This window comes from Ailuropoda melanoleuca, chromosome 15 (assembly GCF_002007445.2).
Source record: "Ailuropoda melanoleuca isolate Jingjing chromosome 15, ASM200744v2, whole genome shotgun sequence".
NCBI classification, from domain to species: Eukaryota; Metazoa; Chordata; class Mammalia; order Carnivora; family Ursidae; genus Ailuropoda; species Ailuropoda melanoleuca.
Window position 1 is genome coordinate 14,149,503 of NC_048232.1, and position 16,902 is coordinate 14,166,404.

General features: G+C 37.8%; 1 protein-coding gene across 2 annotated transcripts in view; it reads right to left on the reverse strand.

The window, feature by feature from the left end:
• ITGA8 (integrin subunit alpha 8) overlaps positions 1–16,902 on the reverse strand; it is a 179,765-nt gene that overhangs the window by 148,465 nt on the left and 14,398 nt on the right. For both annotated transcript variants that reach the window (XM_034643803.1, XM_002926627.4), the window contains exons 3-4: positions 6,938–7,038; positions 5,195–5,318 (exon numbers count right to left, since the gene is read on the reverse strand). In XM_034643803.1, the coding sequence (XP_034499694.1) occupies positions 5,195–5,318; positions 6,938–7,038 (225 nt within the window). The remainder of the gene's footprint in view (positions 1–5,194; positions 5,319–6,937; positions 7,039–16,902) is intronic.

Here is a 16,902-nt window from a genome sequence, read left to right on the forward strand (position 1 = left end):
CTGTGGATTCCCAGGGGATTGTTATAAAAAGTCTCTAAGACATTAGGAATTGTGACTTATAATGTCTACAGCTTCTAAAGTGCTTAACGTAAAATCAAAATGTAGTTTAGTGGGGGGAATCTCAATCATTATGTAATTTGATATGAACATGCAAGTAATTACTCCTTTTTTATCAAGGATATTCCTGAATGGAAACTAAAATAAGAGCAGGAGAGAAAATGGACATCATCATTGGAAAAATTTATAGACTAGGTGTGCCTGTTCCTGTGCCTGTTCCTGTGCCTTTTGACAGATCTGGCCTTTCTAGCTTTTTCTAGAATGCCTTCTCTTTTTTCTTTCCCTTGGTTAGTCCTTAGCTATTTTTAGCATTGTCATCATCCATTCCTCTCCAGAAGCTCCCTGTACATTTTAATACACTGTTCTATCACAAACACTGTATTTTTTTATGATAATACCTGTTTATAATTCAAATGTCCATTAATGCCTTTTGGGGTTTCTTTTTTAAAGCTAAGGTTTTATTTTGTTTTCCCTAGCTTTATTCAGGTATACTTAATATACAAAAAATGTCTATTTTAATATATGCATTTTGATGAGTTTGGACATAGGCATACATCCATGAAACCATCATCAAACTCAAAGTAATAAGGATTTCTATCACCTACAAAAAAATTCTTGTGTCCCCTTGTTTGTTTGTTTTTTTGTGGTAAAAACATTTAACATGAGACTTACCCTTTGTAATTTTTAAGTGTACAACATTTTACACTGTATTTTTATGAAATTTCTTCCATATTTTAAACTGTATTTTGTGGTTTGTAGTGCCAAATGCTCTAAAGTTCCCTAAAGGTTCATCTGTATAACCTCCAATGTCTGGGTACCAGCCTTCTGGAAGTTCATGTGTATAAATATTTCCATATGAATACCTGACCTATGATTATGTAAACATATATGTGTGATCTTGAGTATATTTAGAAATGTGTTTTTCTCATGTACAAACCTCGTTAGAAATCCTTTTTAAAACCAAGTCTTTCTTTCATTTTTAATATTGTAAATTATTCAAAAAGGAAGAAAATAAGACCATTCTATGAAATTATTTTGCTTCAAAACAGGAAACTGAAAAAATTAAGAGAAAACACTAATTTTTTATGAAACTCATCGAGAAAATGATGAACTTCTAATGTTTATTGGAAACAGTGGTTATAAGAGAATGTGAGGTAATTTTTTTCTCTTAGAGTTACAGTTCATGGGACCTAAGAAAATCTATCCTCCTGGAACTTTGGAGCGTCTGTAAACTTTACAATTATGTCCCAGGATGAACTCAGGAATCCAGAGCATCATGCTGATCACTCACTACTGTTGGTTGGGAGACCACATATAAATAATCCTCCCCTGAATTAGGAATGATCATAAGAGCTGTAGGCACGTCATGAATATGAATGAGCAGACAAGTTCCCATGTTGCTTAACGTATCAGTGGGGTATGTTTGTGGTATGGAACAAGCATGAGAGAGTTCTTTAAATTCTCTTTTGAAAATAATATTGCTGATGTTCCTTCTGTGAGATTGACCATCTGCTCCTGAACAAGCTGGCTTTGTGTTAATGAACTGTACCCTCCCGAGTCTGCTCCTTGGGTGAATTTAAGGAGGAAGAAGTATTTGTAGTAAGAGAGTGACCACGAGGAATATGAAAACTATAGCTGTGTATCAGAGTTGAAAGAATTCTTGGCAGTTTATTTAGCTATTCTGCAATTCAACATAAACTCCATTTTTACCTTTGTTACGCTGTTCTTTTATTTAGGAAGATAAACAGTAAGTAAATTGGCATCATAATGTGCCCGTGTCACTCAAGACACAAGGCTGCTATAATTCTTTTTTTTTTTTTAAGATTTTATTTATTTATTCGACAGAGATAGAGACAGCCAGCGAGAGAGGGAACACAAGCAGGGGGAGTGGGAGAGGAAGAAGCAGGCTCATAGTGGAAGAGCCTGATATGGGGCGATCCCATAACGCTGGGATCACGCCCTGAGCCGAAGGCAGACGCTTAACCGCTGTGCCACCCAGGCGCCCCATATAATTCTTATTTTCAGATAAAGGCTCAGACTCATATCTAAGTGCCATGTGGTGTATTTTAACTTGAATTCTTTCATCACAGAGGCACCCAGTCAAAAAGGCAGAACAAGAGGCAGTGACAAGTTTTATTAAAGATCACCCTCTATGTGGGTCGGAAGAGGATGATATATCACCAAGGCAAGAGGACTGTGAAGCTCATCGTTTCAGCTGTATGAGTTTACTGTGCTGGGGAAGGCTTGTTAGCAAATCATGAGCAATATGACACGAACAGAATTGATGAAACACGTTCCGCGTTAAATGTCAGCTCTACCGTTAGTTTTCTAAGTAAATTCAGGGCTTTATTTATCTCTCTACCTGACTTTTTTCTTTAATGTAATAGCAACGGCCTCACACTGAACCAAGGAACACAACACTCTGAGTGGGACATGACTCAAAATATGCCTCTTTTGGCTGTTGCCTGTGTCTGGGAAGCTCCCCCTTGCCCTCTCCAACAGCCATTTTCCAAGAGAGCCCCTCTCATGGTCCTGTCTCAAAGCTCCTCTCCCCACCCAGGCAGGGCATGTCACTCCCTACCCACTTGCCTTGTTGTATTTTTTCTTTGTAACACTTTTTGCTATCTGACTTTATATTACGAATTTATTCTTAAAAAAAAAATCTTTTCACTTATATATAATTGACATAAAACATATTATTAGTCCAGTGTATAACATCATGATTTGCTCTGTGTATTTACTACAAAATGATCAGCACAGTGTCTAGTTAACACCCATCACTACAGATCATTATAAATTTTTTTCTTATGATGAGAACCTTTAAGATCTACTCTCTTGGCAACTTTCAAATATACAATACAGTATTCCTGACTATGTCACCCTGCTGGACTTTATAGCCCCTGGACGTCTTTATCTTATAACTGGATGCTGTACCCTTTGACCACCTTCACCAGTTTCACTCATCTCCCCACCCCCCTACCTCTGGCAACCACCAATCTGTTTTCTGTATCTGAGTTTGGGGGGATTTTTGGTTTTGCTTTTGTTCGGTTTTGCATATAAGTGGTATTTTTCTTTGGGATTTGTCTTTCTCTCGCTGACTTCTTTTCCTTAGCATAATGCTTTCAAGGTCCATCCATGTTATCATAAATGGCAGGATTTCCTTCTTTTTATGGCTAAATTACATTCCATTGTACATATATACAACATCTTCATTATCCATTCATCCACCGATGGACACTTAGATTGTTTCCACGTCTTGCCTAATGTGTGCAATGCTGCTAGGAACAGGGAGGGGAGGTGGTGCAGATATCTTTTTGAGATACTGATTTCATTTCCTTTGGGTCTATACCCAGATATAGAATCGTTAGATCTGAACACTTCCGTGTTTGTCGTCTGTCTCCCCCACTAGAATGTAAGTTTCTTAAAGACTGGGTTTTATTTTCTCTTGTTCTGTGCTTTATTCCCCAAACATAGAATAATTAGTGTTCAGTGTGTTGAGTAGATACATAATCGAGTCTCATTATCAACAAGGAACCTCTGTTTTAAAGCCTTTTAAAATAAAATCTTAATTTCACAGATTATTCATTCAGCTGACATGTGTCATGATGTGAGGAAATGGCTAATTTATTTCAATATTTTTAAACAAAAGTCATAATCTTCTCTTTGTCAAAATCTTCCCCCCAAACCATCCGAGTTAGCTGTTCCACTTTGATCTTTAGATTAAATCTTAGTGGCTTCTTTATTAACCCTCTGATACCACTGATCCATTCTTTATCTTCATTGTTTTATTTCTGATATGTGTTCATTATGTTGCCAAAATTAATCTTGAATTTAAAAAATATTCACACAAAATGGTGAAATTTTACTTACAGTTTTGAAAATCTAATTTGGGATTGGGTTGTTAAAAAATCAATTTCCTGAAATCAGTTACTGGAATGTTCTTTCTAATGACATTTCTTTCCTCAGTGTGGTTTTGCAAACCATCAAGAATATGAATGAAAATCCATTGGTTGCATTCTGATAAATCCCAATGACCAACATGACACATAGAAAACTGGAAGAATTCACAAAAAGACTGAGTAGATCAACCAATTGGAAATGCTGTCCCAAATCTGTGGGTGTTCCACTAAGAAGTGATTAAATAGCAGTGCCACAAAGATGGCACTCACAGGCTTGCTTTTGCTGGAAGATCTCTAGAATGGCCAGATGAGACTTACACTCTAAATGTAAAAAAATGGGGATTAAACACCTAAAGGAGAGAAGTGTATCATGCATATAACCAGAGCACACAGCTGCCAAAGAAAGAAATAGCTGTCAAGAACACAGGCTGCAGGACGTCTGGGGGACTCAGTCGGTTAAGCGTCCAACTCTTGATTTCAGCTCAGGTTGTGATCTCAAGGTTGTGAGATCAAGGTCCATGTTGGGCTCTGTGCTGGGTGTAGAGCCTGCTTAAGATTCTCTATCTCCCTCTCCCTCTGCCCCTCCCTCCCACTCATTGCTCTCTCTTTCTCTAAAAAACAAAACAAAACACCAAACACAGGCTGGACCGAAAGCTGATATCAGAGTGTTCCCAGCTCCAAGCACACTAGCTAGCTAAGACCACTCCTGCCGTTAAAAAGTGCAGTGGGTGGGGCGCCTGGGTGGCGCAGCGGTTAAGCGTCGAGGGCTCAGGGCGTGATCCCGGCGTTATGGGATCGAGCCCCACGTCAGGCTCCTCTGCTATGAGCCTGCTTCTTCCTCTCCCACTCCCCCTGCTTGTGTTCCCTCTCTCGCTGGCTGTCTCTATCTCTGTCAAATAAATAAATAAAATCTTTAAAAAAAAAAAAAGTGCAGTGGGTGGTCAGAATTCTTCAGATCACTGTGTGAGTTTTGAACAGCAACTGAGAACTTAAGGCCTAAAATAAGGAACCAGGCAATTCTACTGCAAAATATCTAAAAGAAATTTTCTATAACATGGAAGAGGATCAACAGAATTCTGTCTTGGCCCCCATGTCACAGCAAGGCATCCCAAAAGACTGTCCATAACCTTTACTCCCATCTCTTTTTCCTTATTGGTAGTGTTCTGACTTTGCCTGCACCATCTACGACAGAAATGCTCTTGAGCGAAATTACAGTTTTAAGGAATAAAATCACTTACTGTTCCGACAAGGAGAGTACTCCGCATATGCACTGAAATTCTGGATTGCTACGTAGCAAGTGCCGACCGGGTCCTTTTCTGGCGTTGGTTTAAGAGTTCTCCAGTGATATAGAGGAGCACAGGCCTGTGACACATCAAAGACAATATTTTCTTGACATAGTTTCCTCATACAGTGATCGGATTTAGCTTATTGGCTAAGGTACCTAAATTCGTGACAAGCTATGTTAAATTAGGGAGTGAATTAATTGGCTTCCAAGATGCTGGTAAGCTCCTCAGTAGTCAGAGTTAATGGAACTTCCATTATCCTGCTAAGTTTCAGTGCTCAAAGGAAAAAGTTAACTTGAAATATACTTAATCTTTTTTTTTAAGATTTTATTTATTTATTTGACAGAAAGACAGCCAGCGAGAGAGGAAACACAAGCAGGGGGAGTGGGAGAGGAAGAAGCAGGCTCCCAGCAGAGCAGGGAGCCCAATGCAGGGCTTGATCCCAGGACCCTGGGATCACTCCCTGAGCCGAAGGCAGACACTTAACTACTGAGCTACACAGGCGCCCCTACTTAATATTATCTTATTTCCTTTCACGTAATTTTGAAAATGCAAGCACACCCCCGAATTGACCATTTTTATTATGAACATGGAATATGATTCCATTTTCAGTGATTCTGAGGGCTTTTACAGCATTGGATAAATGCACAACATGTGACAGATAAATTTTCAAGACTTTGAGTACAATATAGTACCCAAAAGATTATTTTAACCCCAAATAGTTATTAGATGGAATTAGCTTTCCAAAGCAATTCACATGTCATACACCACTAAGGGATAAAAAAAAAAGTTTTTACCAGTTCTGGAATGTGAAACCTGTATTAATGCAAGTACAGTTCTATAGGGACCATACTGTAAATTCTGGATTTGTAACTGGAGAGGGCTCTCTGTATTTTATACATTACCTGTTTATGTCAAAACCTCCTTGGGGGGTTAACCACAGACCAAATAAAGCAAGGCAGTTCCTTTAGATACTTATTCTTTTTAAATCATAATTCAGGCAGCTTTAAACAAATCCTAAAAGCAAAGTTATTGCTTTATTGTTGTAAGGAAATTAAAGCCAACGGTTTAAAAAATTCTCCCCCCAAAGAATTTCCAGATCAGCCTAATACAGTCATTTATTTCTCAATAACTTAAACATGTATCATTACTTAAATAATAGGAGAATAGAATTATAAACTCATAGCATTTTAAAGCTGAATGATATCTACCTGGGAATGAGATTTTTTTACTTTAAAAAGTATTAATGTACTCAGAGAACCACCTAGTTAGTAGTTATATTTTCAAAGAAAACCTCCTTTTCGTTTTAAAAATGATCAATGACACCGCAGTAGATAAACTTTTAAAGAATCCGAATGGCAGTCGTATTTCTCTGGTCAATTTATAATCAGTCCTTTAAATCAATCTTAAGCAATAAAATATTTACCTCCTTAATATTTAGCTTTTATTTTTCTATCTTCCTTGTTTTTGAAATATTTGAAAATATCTCACTGATGTGGCAAACAAGATTTGTGTCCTATAACTTTAAACACTAGAATAGATTCTTGAATTTTAAGCACTAAGTTTATTTTTAGAATGCTGATAAATTTATCATTAAAACTCTGGCATGTCCTTACATGAAAGTATTTTTATAAATATGAGCCTTAAAACATTTCAGAGTATGTATTATTCCAAAGCATCCCCATAATTCATACTCACCACAACTTCCCCTTTGTGAGCTTTCACTGTTGCTCCAAACCACTGATTCGATTTAAATTCTATAGGTTCCTTGGTTCCATTAACTCTGATCTTCCTGTTGTCTGACAAGGAGGACATGGACTTGTTAATAATTTATAAAATGTGGCAGCCAGATATAATACGTAAAAATGAATGTGTCCATTCAAAATACTTGAAAAAATTCATACATGGAGGGGGAGGTTCCAACCAAGACTTTTTATTTAGAAAAATATCAAACAAAAATACACATTTGAACATGACATTTCATAACTTAATTTACAAGAAGCATTTTTTTTTTTACAACTTATGTTTGCAGAGATAACTGTATTGTAAACTTGATGCGGACTCTCTGGTCTTGAATCTACACGTTTGTCATTGATTTATTAAAGATCGAAGACCAAATATTTATAACTGACCTAAGGAATTCCAAATCTTTTCCAATAGGGAAACACATAGGAATCTCCCTGGTCAGAGAAGCACAAGTTTCTTGGCATGAGTTAGCAGGAATGATTGTGAAGGACTCCAAGGTCTTGGTTTTTAACTGAGTAACATGTTTCCATGCAGCCACAGAAAATAACACCTTAACGCAATTTTATATACACTTTGCAGATGTCAGAATAAGGGGGGCCATCGGGTGGAAACTCAACCCAATTGTAGCACACTACAGGTCTTAATAAAAAGCAGATATCTTTTCTTTCACTGTTGATTCCCAGTCAACATATATCCCATGTGGTTCTAACCGCATGGTTCTAACTGGAGCTTTGTCAGTAATAGCTAATGAATTTCAAAAGACATTTGTACCAAGGTATTTTATTTGTATGTGTTTCCTTTGGTATGCATTTCATTTTTCTTCCTTGACTCTGTAATAAGTGCATTACAAAATGAACTTTTAACTCCTATTAAGTAAGGCCAAAATATACATGTAATTAACATTAAATTGAGTTTACATATGATTACAGACTTTTACAAATTATGTATACTCAATCTTAATCTAAACTTTACATTTTACATGGTAGTAGAAAATCATGAATTTCCTTCTTAAAAACCTTACACTTTTGTTATTTCTGAGCTTTTTAAAAAAACAGGTTCTCTACATCCTTACCCAAAATGCACACAACTAGCAAAGAACTAGAGCATTTTACAGATTACAGCATAAAGGTGAAATATAAACATTTCTATTTACATGTAGGCACTTTGGAAGATTGTAGAACTCAGCAACCAAGAATCTTGTCACTATTAACTGGTGATTGGGGACAATTTTTTTAATCTTCGGAGTTTTGATTTCTTCTGTAAAATGAGGCTGAGAATACCTTCCCCCTTTCCTCTTTCACAGGTGATCAAAGTCATGACAATCACATGAGATAAAATTGAAGGTGCTTTCTAAATAAGCTGAGAAGCTGTACACTACAGAAATCATGTAGCCATATAATGGAAAGTCCAAACACTTTACAAATATCTCTTACTTAGAAACTTGGAAACTCAACCTAAGACCACAAATTGGAAAGGATCTCACACACACACATATAATATGTTATTTATTATTGGTGACTTTTGGTACTCAGCAGTGAAATTAGTAACACCTCTCAAAATTAGTGATGTGGCTGTGATTGATTACAAGGAGAAATATTACACAGTGGCTTTGAGATTTCCAATCTGCTAAAAAAAACCATGAAAAGACCAGCACCTCCAAAATTTCAAATATCCTTAAAGGAGATCCCAAAAGGACTTAAGAAAAGCACGTTGCTGGGAGGTAGGAAATGGATTCTGGGAAAAGACAGAAGCTATTTCCAAACTGACCTTGTTTTGCTAGAGAAAATGATGTGACTTGGCTTTTGTGACTTCTGAGGCATCTTTTCTGCTGTTCTGAGGCTGAACTGTGTAGTAACTGGATTAAAAGTGCATCTGTGGGTTGTTTTGCAGCAATGAATTTCTTCTGGACCAAGAATACAAGTGAATGGACTTCACTAATTCCACTAATTCCACACGCAATCCAAGGATACCAAGAGAGACTTCCACTGTCCTCGGTCTCCATTTACTGCGATGAGCTTCAATCTTGATGTGTCATCCATTCCTTTATCTTTGAAGTGGACAAACCACCTTTCCAAATTCTGGTTTATTATTTCTGTAAGTTCTCTGACTTTAAATCTAATATCGTAGTTTCATAACATTTCAAATGAGCGAAATATACTTGGGCTTGACTATGGAAGTGAAATTTCCCGATTTCCCATCTTCCTTTTCTGAACAAGATTCTTTCATGCCAAATACCCCAACACAAGGCTCTGTGCTATCTGTCACACAGGTGCTCAAGAAACCTCCCATGCAAGGACAATGTGTCTGATTTGATTTGATTTGATCTTTACTGACAACACCACCCAGGTAATATCTGTAAATACTCAGCACGGTTTCTATCCTGCAGAGCCCTCCACTCTATGGCAGAGGGCTGAAAGCCTGGAACATAAATTTCCTAGACACGCTTACAAGTAAGACTCTGGTTGAATAAGAGGCTTATGGGAGGCCTGGAAAGAGAAGACGGAGAAGCCATTATGTTCTGGTGGCAGTTGCGGGCATGCACGCACATCAGCAATGACAGATGTGATGTTCTTTGTGCAGCTCTCAAGCATCCCTTGATAATAATCACTTTTTGTGCATCAGGCAGCAGAGATCAAGTCCTGAACTTCCATATTTCTTCACCTGCAGGCAGTGACCTTCCTGACCTTCACAGCCCCAGTCTTTCCAATGGCCTCTCTCTTGGTCTCTGTATGCAACTCCCTCCGAGTTGTAATACTCAAAGTGGTTTTGGTTTTTCTGACCAAACTCCTACTGATGCACTGACGACAGGAGTCAAAGCAATTAGGATAGAGAAATGTGCATCTATAGCAGAAGGAAGGCACTGGTTACCCTAAGTGCTTTGTCAACCCCAGAGAACTCTTGGAAGGGCCAGTGGTTCTCGGAGATGGTGGAGACTGTTAGTCACCTGAACAGTTCTCTCCTTGGCGTATCACCAACTATGGAGAAAATAAAGCCATAAACTAGAGAAAAGTTTTATAGCGATTGCATGTGATTTAAATCTTTCTAAGCAGCAAAAGACTATTAACAAAATTAGTAAATAAATGAAAATCCAGGTGAAACTTTTTTCAAGGGAAGGATCAATATATTTAATATGTAAAAAATCTCCTGAATCAATAAAAGACTAACATTGTACAGGAGAAAGTTCTAAGGACTTGAATAGGCATTGCAGAGTGAAGAAGAAATTAAAAAGCCTGTAAATTCATGGAGAGGTGCTGAGCTTTAAGTTAAAACAATAATGGCTTAACACTTGTCACCTATCAGTTCAGCAAAAAATATTAATATTCATTCTATTTGCAAGACTATAACTCAACATAGTATTCTGGAAGGCCATTTGGCAACATATACCAAAGTTTTAAATGTAATTTTTTTTATAGATTTATTTACTTATTTTAGAGAGGGAGAGAGAGAGAGAGAGTACGTGTGCGGGGGGCAGAGGAAAAGGGAGAGAGAATCTCAAGCTGACTCCAGGCTGAGCACAGAGCCCGACTCATGGCTTGATCTCAGGACCCTGAGATCAGGACCTGAGCTGAAACCAAGAGTCAGATGCTTAACTGACTGAACCACCCAGGTGTCCCTAAATGTACATTTTTTTTTTTTAGCCTAAGAATTCAACTTCTAGGATTTGGTTCTATGGAAATAATTACACAAATGCTTTAAGATGCAAGATGAAGATATTTGCCATCCTGGTTTTGATAGCAAAACTGGAACTTAAATATTTATATCCAAGGGATTCAAACAGAAATTTCTGTTATCTATGAAATAGACTACTATCCATCTGTTAAAATATACGTGACAGACTTGTATACACTGATTCAGAATAGTGTCTACAAAATATATTTTTCTTTGTTAGCTCTTCCAAGGCTTCAAGAAAGTAGAAAAAGGTACAAGGACTTAATATAACAAACACTTATATTCCCACCAAGCAGAATTGACAATTAAGCTTCTTCCCATTAGCAAACATGACAGTATCCTTTGACAAATATCCCCAGCTCCATTCCCCTCTTTTCCTTCTCCAGAGGTATCCACCATCATGAATTTGATGTGTATACTCCTGGCCATTTAAAACATAATGTCCATGAATAATATAGAACAGCAGTCTGCAATTTTTTTTTCTGTAAATAAGAGAAAAGACATACTTTAGGTTTCACACTCTCTATGGTCTTTGTAGCAGCTACTCCTCCCTGCTCTTGTCATGGAAACAGCCATAGACAGTATGTAAAAGAATGGCCTTCACTGTGTTCCAAGTAAACTTTGTGTACGGACACAGAAATTTGAAATTTATATAATTTTCATGTGCTATTAAATGTTATCCTTTTACAAAATTTTTCCAACCATTATAAAATGTGAAAACTACTCTTAGCTTACAGGCCATACAGAAACAGGTGGTGGGTCAGATTTAGTTGTAGTTTGCCAACAATTTCTTATTGAGTATTCTTTTGTGTGTTCCTTTTAGCTGGGAAAAAATTGTACTACATTATCTGTAAATAGTAGTCTGTGCTGGTGTTTGACATTTGATTTTATCTTTGTGAGAGATACCTGTGTTTAGATAGATAGATGGATAGATAGATAGATGCATAGACAGATTTAGCTCATTCTTTTTTTAAAAAAAAATTATTTGAGAGAGAGAAGGAGGGAGATTAAGCATGCGAGAGCAGGGGGAGGAGCAAGGGAAGAGGGAGAGAGAGAATCCCAAGCAGACTCCCCACTGAGCATGAAACCCAATGTGGGGCTTGATTTCACGATGCTGTGAACATGACCTGAGCCAAAATCAAAAGTCGGATGCTTAACCGACTAAGCCACCCAGGCACTCCTAGATCATTCTTTTCAATTCTTGCTCAGCATTGTATCCTACTCAATCTCCATTTTAATTATCCATTCCACCTACGTGTGAACATTTGGGTTTTTTCTTTTCTTTCTACTACATCCTTATATCCATTGCCATCTACACATGTGGACGACTGTCTCTCTGGCACCAGATTAGAGATGACGTTGTGGGTCATACAGAGTCACCATATCTGCTTTCTCAGCCGTGCCAGTGTAGCTAAACTTCCCATGCACACCAGCAGTGCACCAAAGAGGGGCCAGCAGCTCTTGTCCTTGTAGGTTTGTAAGTTTTTGCCCATCCAGATGGCTGGTACCCCCTTTGGTGCTATCTTCATTGGCATTTCCTTGATTATTAGCAAAGTGATCATCTTTTTCTATTTATGACCCACACACCTTTTTCTTCTGTGAATTTCCAGTTCATATCCTTTGTTCATTCTCTTGTTTGGTGATTTGTTTTATTGATTTCTAAGAATTCGACATATATTCTGGGTATTGATTCTTGCCCCACATATATGTTGCAAATATCTTCCCCTGATTTTTGCTCGTCTTTTAACTTCGTTTATGGGATTGTTGTTCATTTGGAATTTGGTTTTTTATGTGATGTGGCGCAGATTATCTTACTTATTTTCAATACAAAAGGCCAGTTGTCCCAGCACCAGCTACTGACCTATCCATCTGTATTCTTGGAGAATTGTAATTCTACCTCTGCTGTGATTAACTCCTGACATGATCTGGCCCCTGCCTGCCTTTCCAGCATGAACCCCTCCAACTGCCCAGGCTTGTTAAGCTGCAGACACATTGATTTCCTGTCCCTTCAACATGCTCAGCTTTTGCTGTCTTCTCATTTCGTTTGCTGTTCCTGCTGCCACAGTTTTTCACATGGCTGAGCACTATCTGAGATGATCTGAGATGATCTTATTTGTTGGTTTGCATGCTTACTGTCTGTCTCCTTCAGAATATATGTAAATCCCATGAGCAGACGCATTAATTCTCTGCTTCACCTCTGTATTTCCCACTTTAAGGACGGTGCCTGGAACATAGTATGCCCTCCGTAAGAGTTTGTTGGATGAATGACCAAGCCCCCATCTAATTTATTCAGAAGTTTGTCTAGGATATTGGTTAGTATGATCTCACCTTCATTTCAAATATGATCTGGGGGCTGCACAGTTGGCTTAGTGGGTAGAGCATGTGACTCTTGATCTCAGGGTTGTGAGTTCAAGCCCCATGTTGGGTGTAGAAATTACTTAAAAAAATAAAATCCTAAAACAAATTAAAATAAACTGATCTGGGGGAAAAAACCAAAACACCCTAACGAAAAATCAAAAGATTTGTAGGCCAACCTGGAAAATTTAGATGGTTGGCAGCCATCAAATTGATTTGGCTTGTCCTACATTTCTGGGCTTTGAAGCCACCTCTCTTAAATCGGAAGCTTCAGTCTCTGGGCAATCTGGGTACAAATCCCAGGGGGTGGCAAGCCTACTAACTTTTGGTTCCTTTTTCACGAGAATATTCATTTCAGAGCAGGAATGAGGGAGTGTAGAATATGGTGCACATATGGGCTCCAAGCAGATTTTTCTAATCGTTTAGCTTAGTCAAATGGGAGGAATTACAAGAAGTGAAGATAGATCACCACGGGGGAGAGAAGGGAAAAGCTGAAACTGACACAGGTGCAGCAGAACATTTTGGTAGATGGGGGGACTCCTGAAAGCTATTTATAGATAAGTCCTCAACCACAGGCTGGAACACAGTAAGCTTCCTTATACCTTCAGTCATCACTTTAAGTGCACGGCCTCAGGGATTTTCTTAAAGTTGTTGCAGGAGCTGTCCAGACATTTTTAATCAGGAAAGGGGTAAAAAGAGATCTTCGAACTTTTGTTTGTAATCTTTCCCATAATCAACGTATCCTGTAAAAGTTTCACTTAAACTGAAACTACATATCTGAGAACAGGGATTACGCCTTTGTAAAATTCAAAATCATACAGCCGTGGTGGGAGAGCTCCTTGTCAGAATGAAACAAATCCAAGGAAAGAACCTGCGTTGATTTTTATGCCCTGGGAAATTACACTTCCAAATGTGTGATTCCCGATACCCTAAAACCACTATTAAAAACCATTAAAGAACAGCTCTGTAGGCTTCAAACTCTTGGTCATCTTAGTGTGAGTTTTCAAGTATTTGAGGAAATACCGCAAATGCATTTTTTCCATGTAACATGTAAGAAATTGAATTGTAATTGTAAATTGTAATGTTATTCCTCCCCTGTGCCCAGTTTTATTGTGATATACTTGCCATACAGCACTGTATAAGTTTAAGGTATACAGCATCCTGATTTGACATATATATATATACACACACACACACACACATACACACACACATATAATAAAATGATTACAATAGTAAGTTTAGTAAACATCTATTTTTCTCTCATACAGATACAAAAAAAAAAAAAGAATTTTTTTCCCCCTGCTGTTGAGAACTCTTAGGACTTACTCCAGCTCCTTCCATGTATACTATACGGCAGTGTTAGCCATGGTTATGTGTACATTCCATCCCCAGGACTTGTTTATCTTATAACTGAAAGCTTGTACCTTTTGACCACTTTCCTCCAATTCCCCCCCACCTCTGGTAACCACAGATCGGATCTCTTTGTTTGTTCTTTTTGTTGCTGTAGTTTTCTCTTGGAGTTCACATGTAAGTGAGATGATACAGCATTTGTCTTTCTCTGTCTTACTACACTTAGTGCAAGGCCCTCAGGTTCTGTCCATGTTGCCACAAATGATAGGGCTTTCTCCTTTTTAATGGTTGAATAATATTTCAGTGCATATATATGCCACATCTTTATCCATTCATCTGTTGATGGACAAAATGTGTTATTTTGATTAAATGAATGGTCTATACATTTATTTATAGACTTCTTTGTATCATATGTGTACACAATATGCAAATATGTGTGTGTATGCATAGACTTATACACAGACACACGAAAATAGCTTTCCTGTCTTTACCTAGTAGATCAAATCCAAATGCCCTGCCCTCCACAGCATAGGTCTGGAACCTCACACCTGATGTCCAGATATGGAATTTCATTCCATTCAGGTAACTTCCTTTCTGCTCCCTATTGAGTCTCATTCCTAGACTTTATATATGATGTTTCTCTTGCAAAATTCCATTCTTCCTTGTTTGCCAACTAATCCAAACCACTTCTTTAAAACCCTGCTTTATAAAGAGTAGAATGGTGGCTACCAGAGGTTTAAGGGGAGGGAGGACAAGAATGATGGTGTTTAACAGCACAAACTTGTAATGAGTAGTAAATAAACCATAGAGATCTAATGCACAGTGTAATGAATCTAGTTAATACTACTATACTATAATGACAAAATGTGATAAATATTGCTTCATTGGCAATCATATATAAATGTGTATATATAAATGTATAAAAGTAATAAACTTTAAGTTTATAAATTTTAACATGTTAAATTTATCAAATATAAATAAATGAGCAAACAAATAAATAAAATAATGGAATGAATACAAATGGGCACCACACATTACATTTAAATAGCAAAATGATTTGTAAACTAAACTCTTAAATAAAATATATCTGTGATAAAAAAAAACAACACCTGTTTTAAAATGTAGGGCCAAAAACTCTTTTCAAATTGAAATTCTTTCAGATTTCTGTTTTTAAAAATTCAAACAATATAAAGTAATGAAACTTATATGAAGAATTTTGTAAGGTACTAAGTGGAAGGTCTTTGGAATCCTACTCCCTGGACATAGTAGCTGTTAAGTTTGGTAAGCCCATCCAACCATTCAGAGTTGAAGAGGCTTGTAGCTCATTCCTCTAGTCTAAGACATTTCTTTTCTGGAAATCATGAAAGCTTTATTTTAAATTATTATTTTCATATCACTATTTAAATGTTTGTTTCCATACATAATATTATGTAGTTTTCCTGCAAATTTTCTGTTACAATTATTTCCACATCTGTTTTGTCTTGCCAAGAGTAAAGATCATATTCCCGACCTGATTTTTTAACAACCAATAGTGCCTAGCCAGTGTTCTTCAGACATTTGTTTAGTAATAATACAAATGAGTTTTCTACATCATATAATATCATTTAAAATATTTTTCATATGCCAGTTAACTCAGGTCATATGTAAGGTTTGTTCTGGAAATACATATGGACTTTTGTTGGTACGATGCAAGTGATTTTCTGGGTGGGTGTTCTGCTAATTCACATGATGCATCTAGGGGAGGAAATGTTAATAAATGAAAAACTCATCTCTCCAAAGGGAAATGGTAAAGCACCTCTGGCAGATCAGATTAAAAACAAAATAAAACAAAACAAAAACTCCCCTGGTATGACATGAAAGTCTGAAAGGCAGAGCTGGTTACAGCTCAGTTGTAGAGAGACATCACCTTTGACCTCATCTGCTCCGCCACACTATACTCATCCATGCTGACTAGGACAGCTTTCTCTTTCAACTGACCCGTGCCTGGGACAGACACACAGCTCACATAGGCACATCCATGCACACACACATACACACACACACACATCACTCTTCACTTCTGACCTTTAATGATGCCCTCTCTGAACAGCTGTCCCTGAGACACACAAGTCCTCCTCCAGACAGGGACAGGAGCCCTTCTTCTGCACACCTAAAACCTTCTTCACTCTCTGCTTTTACAGCACTTTGTCCCAGACTACCGCTGCCAGGCACTGATGCTTCTGTCCTTTGGACTTGAATATCGCAAGGTCAGAGAGTACGTCTGTCTTGTTTGCTCTCTATACCTAGTAAAATGGTGGCCCCAGGAACCAAGCCAGGAGCTTGGCATGCATGCTTGGCAGTCAGCAATGCTGCACCCCCAAGTTCCATTCGCTAGTCAGTTCCTGTTGATTCTTCTCTCTGAAGCCCTCTCAAGTCTATCCATTTCCTTCCATACCTGTTGCCACTTCCCTAGTTGTGACCCCCATTTCTTTAGCCTCTGTTTCTGCAACAACGTCCTGACGGGTCTCCCTTCCCCCTGATTTGCCGCTTACAAATTCATT